The following is a 23,526-nucleotide window of genomic DNA, read 5'->3' on the forward strand; positions in this document are numbered from 1 at the left end:
TCCCCCAAAGCCAGTGGGGTGGGGGAGGTATTTGAGCCTGCTAGCTTCTTCACCATTGAGAAGAGAGCTTTCGGCCGGCTAGTGGCACTGTTGATGGACTCCGAGACGTAGGAGGCTTTCGCCTTTCTACAGGCTCGGTGGTACTGCCTAAGCGCTGAACGATAAATTAGTTTATCACTTAGGGTATATGTTTTTCTCCAGGATCTCTCCTGCTGTTTACATTTGGACTTCAAAATGTTCAAATCGTCCGTGAACCATGGAGCTGGAGGGAGATGTGTGATGGGTCGTCTGGAGCTTAACGGCAGATGGCGGTTAATGTTAGAGGACAGCCAGTGGAAGACTTCCTGATTCAAAGAAGTACACATTAGCTTGGAGTTAGGGCGGCTGGCAAGTAGTGTGGCATTAAACGCGGCAATATTCAGTTTAGACCAGGCTCTGTAACTGCCCATAGTGACAGGGAGAGGCGCTTTCCTAACATTCTCTACGGTCAGGCTGAAGTAGATGGCGAAATGGTCTGACCAGTGAAGGGGAAGAGCAGGGGCACTACAGTCGAGCGAGATGTTTGAAATAACTGGGTCAAGTAAGTGACCAGCCTGGTGAGTCGGTCCATAATTGCGAAGTATTAAGTTAATAGCCTCACAGTCTGATAAGAACATGCTGCTTAAGCTATTTTGAGTATCTTCTAAGTGGAGGTTTAAGTCCCCTAGGATCGTAAAATTGGCTGACTTCAATGCAAGTGGGGCTACTCGCTCGGCAAACGATGATAGCCACGGAGTAGATTTATCGGGGGGTCGATAGATGAGTATTCCCGAAAGTGTCATTTGGGAGGAGACTGCGAGTTTAAATAAAGCGGCTTCACAGTCGGGGAATGGAAGAGCTTCCAATTAACAAGAGTGAGTGGCCTTGAAAATGATCGCTATCCCGCCACCTTTCCCAGAGTCCCTGTCTTGTCTGACGATAACATAGCCGGGTGGGAGAGCACTATTCACATCCGGACCAGAGCCGGCATGAAGCCAGGGTTCTGTCAGGAACAGAGCATCTGGCTGGGCGGAAGTCAGGAGGTCAAAAATGTGATCTTTATTTTTTGGCAGAGAGCGGCAATTAATGCCCCAAAACTTGTAAGGTAGAATCAGAGGCACTGAGGACACAGTCTCATGACTGAATACGAGGTTACAATGAGGGCATTTTGCCATGTCATTTGCTAATGGGTCGAGGAGCAAGCAGGTAAGAGAGTTGCCTCTGATTTGGCGTAACTCCTCGGATGAGTAGGTAACAGGGTTACAATAATCTGCCACGGTTTGAACAGAGTTTCTGGCCGCTGGGTGCTCCGGGGCGCGGACGGGCTTGCCTTTGGCGCGCCGCCGGCGCCCCCGCTGCACGTCAGCGCCATACTGTGAGTTTGTAGTCTATTTCCCTGCAACCACTAGAGCGCCAACCCTGCCCAAAATGGCCGCTCTCGTGTGTCAGTGCAGGAAGTGAGGGTGCGGTGGCCTCGAGAATACTCCCTCCACTCAAACAGCATGAACGGCTACGGTGGAACGGGGAGAACGAGTGCCCAAGGTGTGGGGGAGACAACGAAAGTATTTTAAAAGGTGAGCGCGGGCTCTACAAAGTCCAAATCACAATGTGTAAAATGAGCGCGGGCTCAACAATGTCTAAAATCACAGTTACAATTTTTAAAATACAGTTTTCCCGTTTTTCACACAAGAGAAATAAAGTGCAGCAGAGCGCTAGCGCCAAGGAACCAAGCCCAACAATGCGTCAGGCAAATGTCCTACCGCGCGTCAGCATCTTGCTCTGCCTTATTAAGGTTTAATTCCCTGCAACCACTAGAGCGAGCTTTCAGGCCCAGTCCACGCCAGTAGGAGGCAGGGTCCTCCATCACCTACTCCACTGGAGTACCATCACTTCGGACAGGTGGGTGCTGCAAATCGTCCGAAGGGGCTACTCCCTCCCCTTTGAGGCGACCCCTCCAGCCATGCCACCGCAGTACCACCGCATGTCGAGGGATCACTTACAACTTATGCAGGAGGAAGTTATGGCCCTCTTGGCCAAGGGGGCAATCGAGTGCGTTCCTGGCCAGAAGTAGGTCGTGGTTACTACTCCCACTACTTTCTGGTTCCCTAGAAGGGCAAAGGGGGCCTGCGCCCTATCTTGGACCTCCGGAGCATCAACGGCTTCAAGATGCTGACTTTAGCTCAGATCCTGGCTGCCCTGGACCCTAGAGAATGGATGGTTGCGTTGGACTTGCAGGACTGCGGTTCATGGTGGGCCACGAGCACTTTCAGTTTACCGTGCTCCCCTTCAGCCTCACCAGTGCCCCTTGGGTGTTCACTAAAGTGATGGCGGTGGTCGCAGCTCATCTGCGCAGATTAGGAGTTCCAGTCTTCTCCTATCTCGACGACTGGTTGTTGAAGGCGGGCTCGCCCCAGACAGTCGTCTCCCACCTCCAGACTACCGCCAATCTCCTGCACAAGCTGGGGTTCTCCATCAACGTGCCGTGAGTCCCTCTCAGAAGCTCCTCTTCATCGGAGCGGTTCTGAACTCGGAGCAGTTTCGGGTTTATCCTCCCGAGCAGCGGATTCGAGATATTCAGGCTTTGATTCCGATCTTTCATCCTTTATCCCGAGTTTCGGTCAGGCTGATGCTGCGGTTCCTGGGGCTGATGGCCTCCTGCATCCAGTTGGTACATCAGGCTCGGTGGCGGATGCGGGCTCTGCAGTGGGACCTGAAGTTCCAGTGGGCACAGCATTAGGCAACCTGTCCGACAACGTCCTGATCTCAGAGGGCACTGCGAATCAGCTGCAGTGGTGACTCACGGACCGTGATTGGGCCAGTGGCAGATCCCTCTCCCTTCCCCAACCGGAGCACATAGTGGTGATGGATGCGTCCCTCTTGGGATGGGGGGGGGCACATGGGAGAGGTGGGGATCAGAGGCCTCTGGTCTCGGGCGGAGTCCCGGCTCCATATCAACCTTCTGGAGCTGCGGGCGATCCGGCTTGCACTGAAGGCATTCCTTCCCTCTGTCCGGGGAAGTGTAGTGCAGGTGTTCACAGACAACAACACCCCCATGTGGTATTGCAACAAACAGGGCGGGATGGGGTCGTGGACCCTTTGTCAGGAGGCTCTGCGCCTCTGGATATGGCTGGATTACATGGGCATCACCCTGGTGGTTCAACACCTGTCAGGTTCCCTGAACTCCAGGGCGGACAAACTCAGCCACAGGTGCATGATTGATCACAAATGGCGTCTGAACTCTGACGTGGTGCAAGGTCTCTTTCAGCAGTGGGGAGAGCCTTGGTTAGATCTATTCGCCCCCGAAGAGAACGCGCAATGTCATCAGTTCTGCACGTTGGAATTTCCAAGGCGGCATTCACCTGGCAACGCTTTTTGACGGGAGTGGACCTGCGGTCTGTTGTACGCCTTTCCGCCTATACCACTTCTGCCCAGAGTGCTGAAAAAGATCCTTGTGGCTCCGAATTGGGCACGAAGGTAGTGGTATCCCAAGCTACTCAGTATGTCAGTCGATCCCCCAATTGGTCTGCCTCTTCAGGAGGACCGTCTGTTGCAGCAAACAGGGGACAGTCCTCCACCCGAACCTGTCCAGTCTCCACCTACATGCGTGGAGAATGAGCGGCAACAGTTGAGGCCATTTGATTTGCCTCCTGAAGTCTCTGATGTCATTCTGGCACTCAGGCGTCCCTCAACGAAAACGGTATCCGCCTGCAGGTGGAACAAGTTTGTGGCATGGTGCACAGCAAAGGCTGTGGATCCACTCTCTGCTCCTCTTTCAGAGGTTCTCCTCTTTCTTCTTTCTCTTGCCCAGCGGGGCTCTGCTCGTGGCACTATCAAAGGCTATTTTTCGGCCATTTCCGCCTTCTTGATGCTTCCTGATCAGCCTTCTCTTTTCAAGTCCCCTGTTGTAATTAGGTTCTTGCAAGGCATCACGCACATGTTCCCTCCTGTTCCTTTCGTGATGCCTCAGTGGGACTTGAACCTGGTTTTTACTTATCTGATGTGCGCTCCCTTTGAGCCACTTCATAATTGCCCTCTTCGTGTTCTGACTCTCAAGACTGCTTTCCTTGTTGCCATCACCTCTGCCAGAAGAGTGAGTGAGCTCCAGGCTCTTTCATCTAAACCACCTTTCCTCTCAGTCCATCTGGACAAGGTTGTTCTGAGGACTCATACTTCTTTTCTGCCCCAGGTTGTTTCACATCGGTCAGTCCATTACCTTGCCCACCTTCTTTCCGCCTCCGCATCCCTCGAAAGAGGGAGAGGCTCCACCGTCTGGACCCAAAACGTGCCCTTTCCTTTTACCTCAACCGCACACAGCAGTTCCAAGTGGACGACCAACTCTTTGTTGGCAACGTGGGTGCTAAGAAGGGACGGGCGGTGCACAAGCGTACCATCTCTCGGTGGGTCGTTTTGTGCATCAAGGTCTTACTCCTTGGCTAAAAAGGAGCCTCTGGGGGCCTGCGCGCCCATTCCACTCGGGCCACGGCAGCTACTACTGCCCTGGGTCGGGGAGTCACCTTGCAGGACATTTGTCAGGCAGCTACGTGGGCTTCGCTGCACACGTTTGCCAAGCTCTACTTCCTGGACATATGGGTATGCTCAGACGTGAGTCCCAGGCTCTCCACACCACTGGAGTCAAGCTATCCAGGCTGATGAAGGCTGATAGCCAGAAACCGGTCCTTGGATGCTTGATTCCGGTCTGGGAAAGACATGGCTTGGTAGTTCGGACTGGACTGTATCCATGAGGCACAGGGTCAGAGCTGATGTGCATATAGCCAGTGTCTAACCCAGGGTGGTGTGGAGTGCAAAAAAACGATGGATTCAGGCCCAAATCCTTGTACTGGGGTGAATGTATGACATTGTTCTACATTCTGTCCATCAACTGTGTTTTTTGCTACTTCCTGGACGGTCCGGAGAGATGGCTTTTTTGGCCGTTCCGTTCTCCATGATTTCCTGGTGTGATCTTGGTTCGCAGACCCACCACCGGGGTTGGTATAGCTGGGGTATCTATTCTAAGGTAAGGAATCTAACTAACGTGTTTCTTTCAGATGAACAAGTTACTTACCTTCGGTAACAATATATCTATAAGAAACATTAATTAGTTAAATTCCTTACCGCCCCACCCATCCTCCCCGTTCTGCGAACCGATATCTGGGGTTAAGGTATCTCCCTTTGAGGGCCCTAGTTTCATGGCACGAGTGTCGATTTCTTGCATGGCTCTGCATTCCTGGCGCGGAAAGCTATGTACAGAACTGACGTCGGCACGCGAGGGCAGCGACTAAGTACTTCGGCATTCCGGCGATCACGACGAAGGATGTTGAGCCGCAGATGCCTACTGACACGCAGGGGTACTGCTGACGAAAACTTTCCGGATCCAGTCTGACGCCTGGGGATATTCTAAGGTAAGGAATCTAACTAACTAATGTTTCTTACAGATATATTGTTACCGAAGGTAAGTAACTTGTTCGATGGATGGAATGCTGGATAATGCAAAAATTCACCCCCAGTCACAAGTTTCTGGGGGGTCAAATCCATCATTCTTTTGCTCACGCCCCCCCCCCCCCCCCCCCCGTTTGAGCCCAGCCATATGCAAATCAGTCTTGACCCTGTTCCTTGTGGGAACAGTCCAGCCCAAACTGCCAAGCTAGGTCCTCCCTGGAACGGAAACAAGCATCCTGGGACCGGTTTCAGGGCATTACACTTCATCAGCCAGGCTAGCTTGGATCCAGTGGTGTAGTGAACACGGGATCCATGTCTGGGCATACCCTTTGACACATTCAAAAGAAACAATTGATGGACAGAATGCTGGACAATGCAAACAATCACCCCCAGTCACAAGGAACCGGATTAAATCCATCATTCTTTTACAAACCACGCCTCCCCAGTTCGGACCCAGCCATATGCAAATCAGTCTTGACCCTGTTACTTGGCAGTTCGGTCTGGCCTGTTCCCATGAGGCACAGGATCAAGACTGATTTGCATATGGCCAGGTTTAAACTAGGGTGGCATGGTGAGCAAAAGAGGGATGGATTTAACCCAGATCTCTTGACTGGGGGTGAATGTTTTGATTTGTTCTGCGTTCTGTCCATCAATTGTGTCTTTTACTTTGACGACATAAGTAGGTCATGGTTGTTCTTCTCGATTACTTTCTGCTGCCAGAAAAAGACTGAAGCCATTGTCCTATCCTAGACCTGCGCCCTCTAAAAGACTCCCTCAAGAAGAAGTTCAAAATGCTCACGCTAACTCTGGTCCTGTTTGCCCTCGACCCAGGAGACTGGATGATAGCTTTGGACTTCCATATCCCCATCCCGCCTGGACCACAAGCATTTTCTGTTCACTGTGCTATCCTTTGGACTCTCCAGTGCTCTTAGGCTGTTCACCAAAGTGATGGCAATGGTTGCAGCTCAACTGCGGAGATCAGGGGTGCCAGTCTTCCTATGTCTCGATGGTTGGCTGTTAAAGGCAAGCTCATCCTAGGTTGTCATCTCCCACCTCCAGACTACAGCGGACCTCTTGCACTTGCTGGGGTTCATTATCACCATGCCAAAGTCGAACCAGATTCCTTGTCAGATGTCTCTTTCATCAGAGCCATTCTGGACACAGTACAGTTTCAGGTTTATCCTCCCTAATGGCGAGTCCACAATATTCAGGGTATGATACCGGTGTTTCAGCCTCCATCCTGGATTTTGGTGAGACTGACTGATGTTGCTGGTACTCATGTCCTCCTGCATCCTGGTGGTGGCATGTGCACGCTGCCATATGCAGGCTCTGCACTGGGACCTGAAGTTCCAGTGGGTGTAACATCAGGAATCTCTCTTGGTCATGGTCCAGATCTCCGAGGGAACTTAAAAGGATCTGCAGTGGTGGCTTACGAACTGCGATTGGGTCAGCGACAAAACCCTCTTCCTTCCTCAGCCAGATCTGACAGTAGTGACAGGTGTGTCGCTCCTGGGATGGGTCAGCCATCTGGGAAAGGTGGAGATCGGAGGACTCTGGTCTCAGTAGGAATCTGGACTCCACATCACCCTGTTGGAGCTCCAAGCAATCTGATTGGCATTGAAAGCCTTTCTACCTTCCATCAGGGGAAAGCTAGTACTGGTGTTTACGGACAACACCACCGCCATGTGGCCCTGTAAGAAACAGTGTGGGGGTGGGGTTGTGAACCCTTTGTCCAGATGCCCGACATCTCTGAACATGGCTTGAACGTCTGGGTATTTCCATGGTGGTTCAACATCTGGCAGACAAATTCAGCCGAAGACGCCTAGTAGATCACAAATGGTGTCTCCATCTAGAGGTGGTGCTTTCAGCAGTGGCAAGAGCCTTGTTTATTTCTGTTTGCCACTGCAGAGAGCACACAATATCAGCAGTTCCGCGCACTGGATTTTCCAAGACTGCTCTCACTCGGAGACTCTTTTCTCCTCGAGTGGAACTCAGGCCTCCTATACGCCTTTCTTCCCATACCACTCCTGCCCAGAGTTCTCAAAGTCGAGAACAACTGGGCCCAAGTCATCCTTGTGGCTGTGGACTGGGTATGGAGTTTTGTATCCTGAGCTGTGTGTGGCCATCGATCCTCTGTTCGGCCTGCCCCTTCGGGAGGATCTTCTGTTGCAGCAGCAGTGGAGGGTCCTCCACCCAAACATGTCAACTCTTTGCTGTCTTGCCTGGAGATTGAGCAGCAACAGTTGACAGCCTTCAGCCTTCCTCCCAAAGTCTGTAACATTACCTGGGCCGCCAGGATCTCTCCACCAAGATGGTATGCACCTGCCATGGGGAAAATTTGTGACATTGTGTACAGAAACTTGGATAGGGGCGTCATTTCGACCCCACCGATGGCACAGCAAGTTTGCGCTATTCCAGCGCCACTTTATTTCACCTTCCTTTCCATTAATTTGTCAGTTTGTCCCATTTATTCCTTCTATTTAACCTTTTCTTTGTGTCACTTAAAAACTCTTGTATAAATCCACGTACAGATTGCTATTTTCAAAGTTCCCATGTTTCAAGTTGTGCCGATCCGTGCCTTCTACCAGAACACGAACTGATGCAAGATTCGTTACAGGCCGCGTTTATTAAAATACCCAATGCATTTCAGGCTGTAGAAGCCTTTCTTCAGGGGTAGCTACAATTGAAAAAACATTTAACCATTACCATACAGCATAATACTTTAAATCATAAAAATGTTATAATTATTCAAACCATATTATATATCCATTTCTTTTCTGCATTGTAAAACCCCTCTTGTTTCCATGGTATAAACCCCTTTAAAAACAGCTTGTGATGTGCCTTGCCACTTTCTATTAACTCATACCGTACTCATCCATACACATTGCCGCTATTAAACCGCTCCTCCTTCCCTACTTATCCACCCCTTTCGCTATACTGATATTACCCTCTCAACTGATCTTTCTAAAGTTCAACAACAATAAAGGTTAACTGTGCACCGTTAAAATCCCTCCATCCTTATCTTCATAGCCAAAACCATCTTAACTGCTGCCCTTTCCTCCGATTTTTAAACCAACTTCCACCCACTCTGTTCCTTCTATTCTTACTGTTGTTCTGATTGGCCCATACATCAAACCGTCCCCACTAACGTTGTTTCTAAATTACATGCACTGCATTTCCCATAATGCAGTGGTTTCTTCAAACCTCATCCTGGAAACAAATATCTTTTTTCAGTTTTCACAATGTCCTTTGTTCAAAGTTAGAAAATATAAGAAATAATTCAAAGCAAACCCATTTAACACATTATCATTCTCAACTAAATAATGAAAATGTTTCAAAAACCCTTTGTCAATCAACTTCAACGCCAACTTGTTTGCCGAATCATGATGTTAGTCCGTACGTGTGAACCGTAGCAAGGTTTTTAACTTCTCTTTTCTTCTACCATTTCTCCTGTCGGGTGCTATCCCAAAATGGGCTGGGTTCATTCATAAACATTTTGGTGTTGGGATGCACACCTGCTAATCCCGAGTTATCCAAGCTTATCCAGTACTCCTTCTAGAATGCGTGCTGACCGGTCAGTGACATGCCCAAATGTCACAGCAATGAACAACTTGGATAGGGGCGTCATTTCGCCCCCACCGATCGCACAGCAAGTTTGCGCTATTCCGGCGCCACTTTATAGAAAGGAAGGTGTGCATCTCAACACCAAAATGTTTATGAATTAACCCAGCCCATTTTGGGATAGCACCCGACAGGAGAAATGTCGGATCTTAAAGCGCAGGAAAATAATGTTTAATCTTTCCCTTCTGGAAAAAGTTAGAATTGCCACTTCTAGAGTGGGTCCTCTGTTTTCTGGTGAAGATTCAGTGAAAAATTACCCACCAAGCACTAACAGAGACGGCACAAAAAACTAAGAATATGGAGCTTCCTCATTGAATTTGCTTTAAAAGCATTTGTAGTCTCCTCCAACCAACAAAAAAGGTCGTCCTCAGAAAAGGTGCAAACAATGGGCGAAAAACGTGAAAAAAAGTTGTGCAACAATCTAGGACTTATGAAATGCCAGTCAGACTTGCTGCTCAAATCCTTAAAGACTAAAAATCTAGTCTTTGAGAAAGGTCCTCTTCCACAACCATTCTGTCAACTGGCACATCTCAAAATCGATTGTCAGTGCCCCTTGTCGACTTGCAAGGAACCACTGCCGCTGATATGGCCCTTTTAGATGGCAGCACCTTTGCAGTCTTAGATCAGCATTTCCCAAACTGTGAGTTGCGCCCCTCTGGTGGGTCTTGGGTTTATTTGGTCTCGTTTACTGGTTCTTCAAAGACCGAGGTCAAATGTCAGGCTATGTCTTCTGTCAAATTGCTGCTTAATATTTACTTTTCCTTCTCTGGCTCCAAAGTGAGACGTGAATTATGTGACACTTTTACTGGAGTACAGGCAGTGGGGAAAAAAGGGCTGTAGGATGCCCATTTAAATTTATTTATTTATTTATTTATTTTTGCAACACACAACAAAATATCAAATACTGTAAATGAGCTGTATGTATGTATGTGGGTGTATGTGTGTGTGTGTGTGTATATATATATATATATATATATCACAAAACAATACCCTTGCAGGAACTCTGGGTAGTTCCCAAGTTTATGTGGAAGACAGCTCCTGTATAGAGCACCCTCAACGCCAGCGACACTCTAAATTTGCTCACCTCAAATGTCTGCTTTTCTATCAAAGTTTTTAAGCATTGGATTAGCACAGTGCTATCCACGGCGAGATAGAAATGGACAAAGTCCCTTGCCATTTGTACAGCAAAGTCTTTAAGCATAGGATTAGCACAGTGCTATCCACGCCGAGCTGTAAAATGACAAAACCATTTATCACTCCAGGCACAATATTACAGCTTTGGATTAGTAAAATACCATCCAAGCCAACCTGAAATGAATAAAGGCAACCCCTGACACGTGTTTCGCTGACATTACAGCTCTTCAGAGAGGTTTAGCTTTGTCCAGACACAAGGGAGCACCCAGTATAAGTCAAAACAATACCCTTGCAGGCATAAAGTAACGCATAAATTATGCAAAAAAGGAGTGAACTCTGGGTAGTTCCAAAGTTTAGGTGGAAGACAGCTCCTGTATAGAGCACCCTCAACACCAGCGACACTCTAAATTTTTACTCACCACAAATGTTGAGGTGAGCAAATTTAGAGTGTCGCTGGTGTTGAGGGTGCTCTATACAGGAGCTGTCTTCCACCTAAACTTGGGAACTACCCAGAGTTCTCTCCTTCTTTTTTGTATATATATATATATAATAGAGAGAGAGAGATGGATAGAGAGAGAGATAGATTAGATGGATATATTCAGCAGTTAGGAAAGCAAAAATGAAGCCCACTTTTTGTTTGTAATTCTGTGTGCTGGGAACAAAGATTTGAATACAAAACAAATCAATACACTTCAGTTGATTATGTACAAATGGTAAATATTCACAGAAACCATACTTCACACCTCATTTGTGTGGTATAGAGTTTTATCAGAAAAATCTGTGCAAATTTAATATTTTCTAAAGACAGGGGTCTCTAGACAATATGGAATACGTTGGGTAATAAATATAGACTGAATAGGTGCTATAATCTTTGTCCAGCCGGATAGGGTTTAATATCAAATAAGTATATGACATAAAATACACACACAAAAATTCAAGTGGGACACAACCAGCGTCCTACTAATATAAAAGTACAGGAAACAATTAGGGAAAGGTTCAGGCAAAAAAGACGTGTCTGCGTAGCATAAATTATAGCAGACTCTGGTAACGTAAGAACACAATTGCACAAAAGACTTTAAAATAGATTACATGCATATGGTGTACGGACTGTCGACGGCGTTTCGATCCCTGGGAAAAAATATTGGGATCATCTTCAGGACACTGTGTACATTTGGCTCAAGACATTTAATAATGCCAGTACATATTCAATAAATGATGCTATATTACGCAAACCATGGAAATAAAAAGGGTTAGAGAGAGAGAAAGGAAAAACATACGTTTTCTATTGACATTGGCTGTGTAGTGAATACTTTTTAACGAGAAATGGGAAAACGACGAGTGGATAAATGGCCATGTTGAGGAATAAGAACAGAGCACGAGAGACCCAAGAAGCGATTTTGGCGAGCGGAATTGAAAAAAGAAAATATAAAGGACCGAGGAAGGCCAAGTAGCAAGTGGGTAGAGAAGCTGTAGGCTGTGCTTATAACCGCGAGGGGACATAGTGCTGGTGACGTAACGGTGAAGGGCAGCACTGGGAATGAAAAAACATGATGACTTACCGGATGAGAACCGGTGTACAGACAACAAACGACATTACGTGATTGTCATGCTGGTTTAGTTCAGAATAGTGCCTCGGGTCACAATTTATTGTCTAGAAATAAGTAGATGTCGGTAAGGATATCGCTAATTTAATGGCCATTTCACTTGAAAATGCGCTGTCCTTGAGCGGCCATGCACTACCACATGTTTTTGTTACATTAAAAAATCCTGTCCGTTAAAGGTAGGTGGGTTGTGAAAGTTTGTAGTCATAAAAATTGGGTCATGGGTCTAGAAAGTTTAGGAAGCACCATCAAAGAAAGTGGCTTGTGCTTCCTCTGCCGAGTGCATCAGTCCATCCCAAGAAACAGGAGTGACTTTGAAAACCAAGATATATTCCAGCAATCCTGTAGCAAGATTGCAGTTCCCAGGCTCAATCCTGCATGCTCAACATGCTTGTCCGAGAATAATGAACTCTTTGTCTCATATTGTTTTTAGCTTCAGATTGTGATTCCCTGTGTTGCTGTTATCACTATTCTGGTCCTGTTTCCAGAAGAATCCCCTGAGGCATGTGCTTCTGAGACTGGCTTCACCTTTATCTGATTTGCTGGCTGCTGTTCATGTTCAGCCCAGAGATCTGCTGTTTAATAGCTACTTGCTAAAACTGGTGTGACTGCCTGTGCAGCAATGTCCTCTGAACTGCCAAGCTGCAGTTTTGCCCCAATTGGTAATCTAACCTGTGTCTTTGCAATACACTGTCTTTGACCTTTTGCGGCTAACTTTTCTCCCTTTTCTCCAGAACAGGGTGTGAAATGTAAAGATTGCTACCCTGATTGCAAATCCCCCACCCCTGCACTGCGCCCGAACCGGTTTTAAAAAAGGCACTTACTTGCTGGAGTCAGTAGCTTGTGACTGCTGATGAGGAGCTTGAAGGTGTGTTGGGAGCTTCCATGGGAGAAGAGTTAAAGTAATGAACACCCAGTGCTATGTAGTGCTCCTGAGAGACCATAAATAAGAGCAAATCCATAGAGACGAAAGACTTTGGGCACAGTGGACAAAAGCAGACCTGTCTTAACAGACAGAACTCATTTGAAAACGTTTCCCTTTGATGAAGCTCTCAGGCAACATAGATTCTGACATTGAAGCGAGGACCAAACACGAAAGGTTTCGTAAAGAATCTCAACTTGAAAGAATGTTAGTCAAAGAGAAAATCAATACATTCTATACTTCCAGGTCCAAGGAAAAGGCCTCCGGAAAGGATTTGCCAGTATGCATCGATTGCTATGGGCAACATATTTTGAAAGGGCTAAGAGAAGTCCTTGACTTCAAAGAAAACGAAATGCCTTAAAAGCCGAGGATCAGCAAAAGTCTTCTGGGGTTTTCAAGGCTGAGAAAAAAGAGGACCCCTACCTTTGAGATAGCTAGCTTTATGAAAATGAAAATCATGTTCTAGAGGGCTTTTTCTGCAGACATATTACTCTTTAGGGAACAAAAGTCTGGGGGACACAGAGAACCAATTGGACATCCTGAGAAGAATACACCCCCAGTAATTCTGGAAGAGCTGGAGGGTCAGGAAAATACGGGTACAGAAAAGTACCTAATTTAGAACCACAGGTTGAGAAATATGTTGATGTGTGACAATCCGTAAAAGGAGGAGTAAATATAGCATAAAGTCTAAGTTGACGCCCCTAGAGGACAAGATTTACAGCCTACTAGGCCATCCCTATTTGATAAATCCATCTGTTAACTGCTGGTCAAAGTCACATAAGGAGTCCAGATGGGGGAGAACAAGTCTTATCTGAGACTTTGTCTCCTACTCTTAAGAAATTAAAACATGTTCATGTTGCCTCCCATTCTCCAGCAATCCCCAGCACTGTTGGCCACACAAAGAATAGAACTATTAATCCTCATCTGCGGGTCCTCAATACACGAAGACACATATGGATTCAGACACACTTATGGCTACTGCTGAAAGTAAGTGGGTGCATTTACAGGCTGCTCGAGGTACGCTACCAAAAACAGTAATGTAATGTTGGTTCTGTCGGGTACAGAATTGCTTTAGCACTTAATAATAAACATTTAGAGAAAGAAATTCAATTACTCAAGAACTTTATCAATAAAGAAATCAGTAAAGAAGAGAAGAACACACCAATTATGAATAAATCAAAAGGATACTGTATTGAAAACGTAATAATTGTTTTTTACCTTTTTTGTGATGTAGAAATAACATAGTACGACAGTCATAAGCAATCAGCAATTTTTTTTTTGCAAAAATGGCGCAAGGGTGATTAAGTGATGAAGTGCAAAAAAGTGCAGGACGTGAGTGAAATATATGCAGTGCTGTACACATTGTTTCTAAAATGCTCATTCAGAAAACATCCGTCCCTAATTATATGAATCTCCAGTCCAACTGGGACTTGATTAGCCTTTCACGTGGAGGGGAGAGAACGGGGTATGGATTTAGGCAAGCACGTCAACGTTTAGACAGAGATGAGTGCGTGAAGTAAATGTCGTCACGGTGGGTCTGCTTCAGGACAAGGGGGACATGAGGACAGCTGGAAGGACGTTAATGGATACCAAAGCAGGTCTTCAAGGAATGATCCATCGTAGGTTGGATTTCAGTAGATGACCGGAGTAAATCTCATCAGGGGACAAGGCACTGATAAGTTGCTCTATCTGTGCGGCTCACTAATTTCTTTTAATTACCTTGTAATCTCTCTAACCAACTAATTTGTTGTAGTGTCCTCCTCTGTGAATGGAACAATCTTGTCCTCCAAGATGAATTCAAAGAATACAAATGTTTTAATTTAGAAAAGGGAAAACAAATCTACTTTTCCAGACATCTCATGCCAAACAAGCTAACAACCTAGTAATCATGGTAACCTAAGATTAATACCATTAGCTCTTTTTTTATGGCTGTGCCTCCTTCCCTCTATATCTCATGGACCGTAAATTTACACTCTGCCAGAGGAAAGAAGTAACTGACCAAAAGCTACTGTTGTCCATGGACTTGCGAGACACTGTAGTATGCAGCACCAAGCTTTTATATTTAAACATGTGACCCAGGAGAAGGTTCTTGACTTGGTTTTGAGGACACCATTCTTATACAGTGTATTGGAAGTCCAAAATAGGTGCACCCACCCAAAATCCACTGTCTTCTATTCACAAGTTCAGACCCCTCTCTTCCTTCAGTCACCAAAGGCTTTTTTGGACTTTTAAGCCAAGGTCCTTTTTTTGCCCTAATACTCCGTTCAGTGCCTCCTCTCTCTTGACCACCCCGTCAAAGATGGGTCTCTTGAGTGCATAATTCACATTGATCCCTTAGACTTCGATGGAGGCAAATAATTCCTAATGAATTAGTCAGAAAGTGAGCATCAATCACTTCTCCATTGCACTAGAGGTGAGTAAGCAACTTAGTGCTTTATGTTCCTACAAAGTACAAATGGAGAGGGTAAGACATAAGAAATAGCTATATTTAACTGTGTAGTGAGGTCTGCTACCCTCCTAATGCTTACTGTTCTTCCAATTGTATTGATCCTATTATTATTCCCTCACACTCTGGGTAATCTTTAAAATTCCTGCGGATGGGGATTTTTTTTTTTTTTTTGCTGGAACAGGGTGGTTAACTCTTGCAAGTGTGAAACGTGTTGCTTTTCATCCTGGTGAAGCTTTTCTGCCATTGTTTTTTATTTTTTTATTTCATGCTTTACCTGTACTGTACTCGCTAATGTACACTTATAATATTTGCTCCATTTTTTTGTGCAATGTAGCGCCGAAGAGGATGCTGAATATTCTCCATCAGTTCTCTATTGTCACTACCATTATGTAGCGTTTTGTAAAGATGGTGACACATCACATGTCAGAAGAGAATTCAGAGAACTATTGCTAGAAACTAAATGCAGATGTTCTTTTTAATTTGGTCAAAAGATCGAAATCTACCCCCCCCTTTGAGAACCTCAGACCCAGAGCCCCAGTTTGTTTTTGGAACTCGTTTCTTTTAGTGCGTCACTTAATTCTGTCGGCTGGAAGTGAAGTCTCAACCGCTAATCACAACTGAAGGTAGGTCGTACAATAGGGCATGCAGTTCTACCTCTCTTCCACTTTTAGGTCTTGGCTCTAGACTGCGCACATGCACTATCTCGAAAAGAGACCTGTTGTATGTACTTTGGGGGCTTCAGTCTGCCCATGTGCCTGCTATTTGCTGACTCCCTCATCTCACAATTATTCGTTCTTCCTATTTGCCCATGGCCTCTTCCCGTCTTTAGTCCTCCCAACAGCAGCAACCATTTACTGCTAAACATACACAGGGGCTATTTTAAAGCGTTGTTTAAGAATTACTTTAAAAGCACTTTTCACAAGCTCTACTGTTTTTACTTGCATCATTCTTTGTTTCCTGCTCGTGCTACCTCATTATTTCTTTCTCTGTGACGCTCACAATCCCTCTGTTGTTTTCTCACTTACCTTTTTTTCCACTGTCTGTTGTATCTTCTCTGTATCCCACTATTTATTTTTTTATTTTTTTGCTGTTTTATAGCGCTAACTCAACCCGAAGGGATTGGAGCACTTTACATGAGCATATTACACAGATGCATTCGTTTCTTGGTAGCCCCAGGTAGATTAAGTGATTTTCCCAAAATCACAGGATATTTAGCGGACCCCAAGATTCAAACCTCGTTCCCCAGCTTCAAAGTCAGAACGCCACATCCTCTCTCCAGCAGTTGTACAGTTATCATTAGATACCTAGTTTTCACAGGTTTCATTGCGTGCCTTTCCTTTCTGCTGTTAATCACGCTGCACTTTTTTCCCCCTTAGGGAAACTTTGTTCTTGAATCTCCAAAAAACACACACATGACACATTAGTTTGAATATGTTCTAAACAGGCAATTGCTATCTTTATAGTTGACTAACAATCTGGCGATTTTTTGCCTTTTTGCTTAGATTTCTATATTATCGATCAACAAAATTTCAGGCTCGGGTAATTTTCTTGATATGTGAAAATGGAAAGACATACAAGGCAATAGCATTGTTTTCTGTAAAATCCCATGTACGACATTGAAATACAAATTTCTAAACCCTGATGGCACTTTCCTTAGTCTTTGCCTGACCTGGCTGCCAGATCCTTTGCACCCTTTGGGCGTGCAGTTTCGAAGGCGCAGCAGCAGCACCTACAGAAGGACGGAGCTTGACAGAGAAACCACCAGGATCATGTTTTATCTTTGTGTACATGTTGATTCCACTACAACGCCTATATGTGTTAATGGGGGCCTCTTGGTTGATTGTGGTATTCATTCCATATATAAAATAAGTGCATTGTCAGATGTTCAAGTAAGCAGGAGCCCTGTTGCTGCAAACATCAGTTTTACGTCAGGTAATCCTAGACATATGTACTTTGGCTTTATTTTGGAGGGAGCTCTTGTGGAAGCATATTTTACATTTAATTCGACAATCACCGATTTATATACATATAGTGCTGCATTAAACTCCTTATCTAACATTTATCTAACTTTTATCTATCCATCTGTATGTCTGTATATCTATCATCTGTATTTCTGTATGTCTATCTTTTATCAATCTATCTTTTATCAATCGGTTATCCATCTTTTATCTTTCTAGATATCTCATCTAGCTAAGTATCTTTTATCTTTTCATTCATTTTTAAGTCACTTAAACTCCTACTGTTTCATATCCTCCCAGTTTTTAAGCAACGCTATTTAAAAAAACATTTTTTTATATCCAATGGTATTGGAGCGCTTGTTCCGTCCTCCATCTGTCCGTGTTATTACAAGCAGATTATATTGGAGCGCTTTAAGTGCTCACCACTTAAAATACACAAGGACACATTCATTGTCGTAGGCAGGGGTAAGCGTTCATATTGTGCCCAAAATCAAGAATTTGTTCAGCAAACCCCGAGATTCGAACCTGGTTCCCTAGTACCCTTGCCGGCAGCTCTGGCTGTTACACCACAACTTCAATTCTAAGCTCTTCAACTGTTTCTCGCTACCACATTTGTTCAGCAAGAACCCGTCCACACCAAACAAGCACAGTTAATAGATATTGGCAAAGCTCAAGCTATTAGCCGTGTCAATGTGAATGTTTTTTAGCAGTGATGTCTAGCCGCACAGCTGCTGTTCAGTATGGCTGAAAGCCAGTGAAAAAAGCGCTGTGATGCAGCGAGTGCAGGCCACGTCATAACACTTCTTTGTGTTGTGAGGGGCTTGACAATTCACTCAATATTGGGGGGCGAAGAGAGTGTGCGTCGGCTCAACATCCTGTGATTCTGGGCTTTCTTTAACTTTTAGCCATAATGAATAGCAGATGTGCTGATAGACAATATGGCTAAAAGACATTCACATTGACCAGGCCAAAAGATCCGGCATTGCAGAGGCATTTTGACTTTGCCAATGCTTATTTTCTATGGTATGGGATGCATGTAAATGTGTATTAAAGTGCTCCGGTACCTGGATAACAAAGCATATAAAAATTTAACGTTTTTCCTCTGAATGTTTCCGTATCCTTATACTTGTAACATTATCATCGATCTTGACATATCGCAGCTAATTCTGAATTTTTACAGTTTCAGAAAGAATATCCAGATATTTATCAACATCGCTTTCCAACCACAGAAAGTGAAGCAAAGCTGTTTGCCGACAGACCTACAATCAAGCAACCAATGTTGACTTTGAAAAAGCCAAAATTCCACAGTTTAAGATACTGACTAGCTTCTTTGTGAATCTGTTTTTATATCTGAAATGTCCAATAATCCTTTCTGAACAAACAGGCGAGTTTTGACGATTCATTGGTTTTAAAAGCGCCTTCGGGTACTTAGGATGGGTTCTATTATGGCAATATTAACATGTTTACAAATTGGTTGTATTGTCAATTTTCAGTTAGAGAGATGAAGTAATAAGTAACCAAAGAGAAAACTGAGTTTAAAAATACAACTGACTTTTTTGGAACTCAAAGCCATAAAATTGACTCCTAATGGAATGTTTCATTAGCTTGTGTAGGCTATCCTTTTCCATTTGAAAATCTAGCTGTGTGTAGGGTTTGTTTGCATCAGCTTAAGCACTGTGTACAAAGAATTCATGCATTTCATTGGGAATTATGATACCAGCTTCCGTATTTGCCACTTGACTTCCATCACTTATTTTCTCTCACCAGGTTCTGTTAATTAATTTTCACTATTGGAAAGCCGTGGCATTAAGAGGTATGATGGCTCTACCCTTTTCATGATGTGGCTAGTGCTTGCCCTAGGAAACTGCATAAATGAAGCAAACTTACGTTATGCTATTATTTAGGATCTTAGAATTCTGTTTGGTTTATTTTCTTCTTTGACAGTGGTCTGTATATGTTCTGATTCGGTTTGTATTGGTCTCTGTTTTGTATTTTTTGGTCTAGATGTTTCTTGTTGCTAGGCTTGCACACATTCGACCCACGAGTGGCTTCAGATTGTGCACTGGATGAGTTGACTCCTAACTGATCCAATCCCTATCTAGTCTCCTCAGTCCACACACAATGTATGGATCAAACTGGTGATAGTAACCCATCTCTATCCAAACATTTGTAAGAGGTGGATCTTTCCCTGTTTTAAGGGACATGCTTTCTAGTATCTTTTTTGGATATGGTAGTTTTCATGTTTATTTAAGAAGTAGAATGCCTGTCAAGTTAGAATAATATCGCCTACAGGTTTCAATTAAGACTTTAGTCCGGACTCATTTCTTTTCTCTCTTCATGGCTTATACATTTTCAGTCTCAACCCAGTAGGAGCAATATTTGTTTAAATGTTATTGGACCTTACTCCACGCTGGTCCTGGGTAGAACGTTGTGACACATTAATATACATTTATTGTACCCCACCCTATCAAACAGTGGTCTTTTGCTTGATAACCCATGGTACGAACATAGCAACAGTTATGATTTTCTTTAAACAGTTATATTTGAAAGCTAGGGAATCTCTCTTCAAAATGAAACATTTGGTTTGAGTTCGCCCAGAAGGTAAACCTGGCTGCCCCTTAACAACTGAGAGCGAAATCTCTGGCGGTAAGTCGTTATTGGTGAATTGGTTACTCCAGTGCCAGAAAACATAGGAAGTAATGCAATCACATAATGTTCTTGTGGATGTGCAATTGAAGTTGAATCCTGTGATATACTTCAGTTCAAAATGAGTCCTTGTATGGGTGATAACTTGTCTCCATGTCGCCTTTTGTTCACTGAGCAACATTTTTACTTCTTTCTTGCTAAGGAAACTTTGTCATTCTCACCCTCTCAGTTACCTTTGGACTAACCATATGTCTTAGACCCATACAATTCATTTAAGATAAAGTGCATTTGCTGTTTTGTGAAGCTTTTGGATTGCATTTCCAATAGTGTTTTGCTGCATTGGGTGGAATAAAGTATCTGAATTGAAGGAGAAGTCTTTACAAAAAGCATTTACTGACTTGTTCCCGCTTGTGTATTTTGTGCTATTTGAGATGTTAACTGATGTTCACTGAAAGTTCTAAAACCAATTAAACCGAAATAATAATGAAAAACAACAATCTTTACCCACTTAAGCGTGTTTTTGCATGGCAATAAACAATAGGAATATCTAAAACCACTGAGGTTTTTGTCTTGTAGCTGTTTTGAAAGTTGTAGCCCAGGATAAAACCCCGGTACTAAATAATCGTGTCTGCTTGTTGACCCCATGAGTCTTCTTGAGTGAGGTTCTGAAGATTTATGGTCTTAAGTGGTTATGATCCTTTCTAAAAACCTGTTTGATTACTCCTCTTCAACTACTTGTATATGGTCCTAAATGGTAGATAGTGTTGCAGTTTTTGGTATATTTTATGAGCTGCGCAAGGAACATCTTATTTCAGTATAAAGAACTTCACAATCTAGATTTGGCCCACATTTGTATGGGTTGCAGTTGTATTACAGGACCGTGGCTTCCAATGTTTTATCATTAGTCCACAAGCAGGTGAATTCCTTTTCTGAGCTTTGGCTTTAAACCTTAACCTAGTTATTTCTAGCAAAGGTTACCAATGATTATCGATTTGAAATTTACTTCTAGGAAAGGGATGTTGTTCCTGGCGTTTACAGCATCTTAGATGATCTACAAAATAAATAGATTATTTCCCTGGAAATACAGGCTATTTGTGTCCATTTGCTAGAGCCTTAAATACTATTAAATCATTGTTCCATTTTGTTTGTTCCTAATACACAGACATCACTATCATCCGTGTCTTAAGCTCAGTGTTTGAAGGGATTTAACAGTATTAATTTCCCAAGGACTGTGATAATGTGAATAAAAATCACCGGTGGCATACCTTGGATCCAAAGCATTTTATTTTTTTATTTATCCTATTACACATTAGTGGTGTTCTGCATTGTTTAGTTCTACAAAGCATAAGATCCTTGCATGAAGGTGTGTATTACGAGACAAAATAAATGCTTTTGCGTTTCTTCATAATGTGTCGATTTGGTAGGTCGCTGCAGTTGTGTCTAGTATTCACACATTATGGGTACATTACTCCATGTGGCAGTACACTGACGATGCTACACCTTTTTCCTTGTAACATTTTACATTTTCTCCTCTTCATATGAAGTATACTACCTGACTTTTCTACTTTGAAGGTAGAAATTAATTGATGTGAGAAGTTTGGTTAAGGGGTCTTGTGTTTGTTGTACCCTGTCTTAGCTGTGCCTTTCCAATTCTTCCAAGATGCTAGGCTTTTTGGTGGGAAATCATTGGGTATGCGTGGTACAGTCTTGTTTCCTATAATAACTCCTTAAAAAGCCAAACCCCTACAATCCCCTTCACCCCCATCTTACCCCTCCTACCCCTCTTTCCGCAAATACCACAGATCCACTGTAAACACACACTCCTTTTGTGGTTGTAAGTGGAAATGCAAAACCATGTTGCAAGTTACTTGGTAACCTCCTAAGTGCTCTTCTGCTGCATTTTGCACACATTGTATATAACTTTTTAAAGCTTTTATTTATAAGTGTAAATGTATATCTGTTATTTTATTAAAACATGCATGTAATTTACTCAATTATTGTGTAAAGAAAATATTTGTATATATTTTAGCAGTTTCTGCTGGGACCCTATTTTACCTTTTTTTATTTGGCAGGATGTTATTTCCAAAGTTCACGTTTGTGTTTACAGTCAGCACATTATAAAAGATCCATGTGGTTTTATTTTTAAGTGTTCTTTGTTTTTGTTTTTTCTTCCTTCATACATGATCATTGGTTTACATATAATTATATATCCCCCGTTCTTGGAACAGTTGTACAAAGTACTGCAACATGAACATTAATAAACTTTAACAAATTCCTCATCTGTTCTCCTGTTTTACTTTTGTAGTGTTGGTGAGATGCAAGTATGTTTGTATACTGTGTGCGAGATGTCTCAAGAATGTTTTTTTGAACTGCGTTAACGTATCATACTCTGTTGTACCCTAGTTTTTGTATCCCTGCAACACCATTATGTCTCCCTCTTTAACTCATAAGATGCTTCTAACATTCCATATAAGTAGATTTCATCTATAAATTTGTCATCAAGGTGTGGCCCTGTATTCCATGCTGCTCAAGGAGGTCATTCCTCTATATTAGCTGTTAATGTTGCTATGCATACGAAAGCTTCATTCTCCGCATTATCCAATCTTCCCAAGACTATGGGCCAACTTTTAATGGGAGTCTTATCTTTTGCCAGCCTGCTCATCACTTTTATCATCTTGGTCAATATGAGTACTAGATCAATAAATGTATTTGCGGCTTTTGCTTTTTTTAGGGCAATGCATATGTTTTATGATACATGCTGTGGGGGTGGTGTCCATGACTATCTCAGTGATTTGTGATGTTTGCCTGTATTGTACTATTACTGCAGAGCAAACACACCATGTGGTAGAAATCCGCCAGTGGTGCCTTACATCTGGGGCAGTTGTCTTTCAGTTTAGGGAAACAAAATAAGCCTGGTGAAGGTAGTTAAAGTGCCCAAAACGTAAAATGCAGGTTCCCAAATGCCATTTTTGTGTATGCCAAAATGTTTTTCACATTCTGTATTGGAGTTTTCTCCCTATATTTTCTTACGAATTAGACTGCAAATATTAGGATATTTCATTATACAGATTTATTTTTGCATGCCTACTTTGCCCTTAAATTACTAGAAGCTGCAAAGTTGGTATTTCGGTTGGCTTATTGTTTTCCTCTTCCCCATGTCAACCTCGCAGCACTTGTCTGTGATCTATAGTCTGTAAACTGACTGCCCCTATGCCATATAATCCTAACAACTTAAACATGTTAGTGATCCCACTTTCATATATGTGCCCACAGTGATAAAGTCTGCTTCTATCCATGGATGTTTATCTTGTGTATTTGCATTTCACAAAATCTTGGGTGACACTACAATAGTGCATTTGAATATGCCATGCCTATAGTCCATCTTTTAAGCTATCTCTGCCAACAATAGCTTGCTTTTTTTATGAACCCTGGAAATGAGTTTGCTTTGTCTGTCACCTAGAATGATTATCTTTTTTTGATCACAGATGAGCTGTAAACTGTTGCCTAACTCCCCATCCCCTAGTCAAACTGTAACGTTGCCCTGACAAACTGTAATTAGTAAAATGATTACCAAACGTTGTTCTACAGTTTGTTTTGTCTCTGAGACACTATGTGGCTCCACCAGTCATCCTGCCCACCACAAAATGTTGCTTTAGTTCAGCTATGTACTTTCATCATTGTTATCTCTAATAGCGCTAGGTTCTAATGGCCCAGCATCCCAATGTTCCAGTAAGCCATACC

General features: G+C 43.5%; 1 protein-coding gene across 4 annotated transcripts in view; it reads left to right on the plus strand.

Moving 5' to 3' along the window:
* Positions 1-22,062, plus strand: part of DEPDC1 (DEP domain containing 1) — a 362,287-nt gene extending 340,225 nt beyond the window's left edge. For 3 of the 4 annotated variants that reach the window (XM_078668810.1, XM_078668812.1, XM_078668814.1), the window contains one exon: positions 18,320-18,600. In XM_078668810.1, coding sequence (XP_078524936.1) covers positions 18,320-18,460 — 141 coding nt within the window. In that variant the 3' untranslated portion in view covers positions 18,461-18,600. Of the gene's footprint in view, positions 1-18,319 lie in introns of all 4 variants that reach the window. The other variant, XM_078668806.1, reaches the window with a different exon arrangement.
* Positions 22,063-23,526: the final 1,464 nt, after the last annotated feature.

Source organism: Lissotriton helveticus, chromosome 1_2 (assembly GCF_964261635.1).
Source record: "Lissotriton helveticus chromosome 1_2, aLisHel1.1, whole genome shotgun sequence".
NCBI lineage: Eukaryota > Metazoa > Chordata > Amphibia > Caudata > Salamandridae > Lissotriton > Lissotriton helveticus.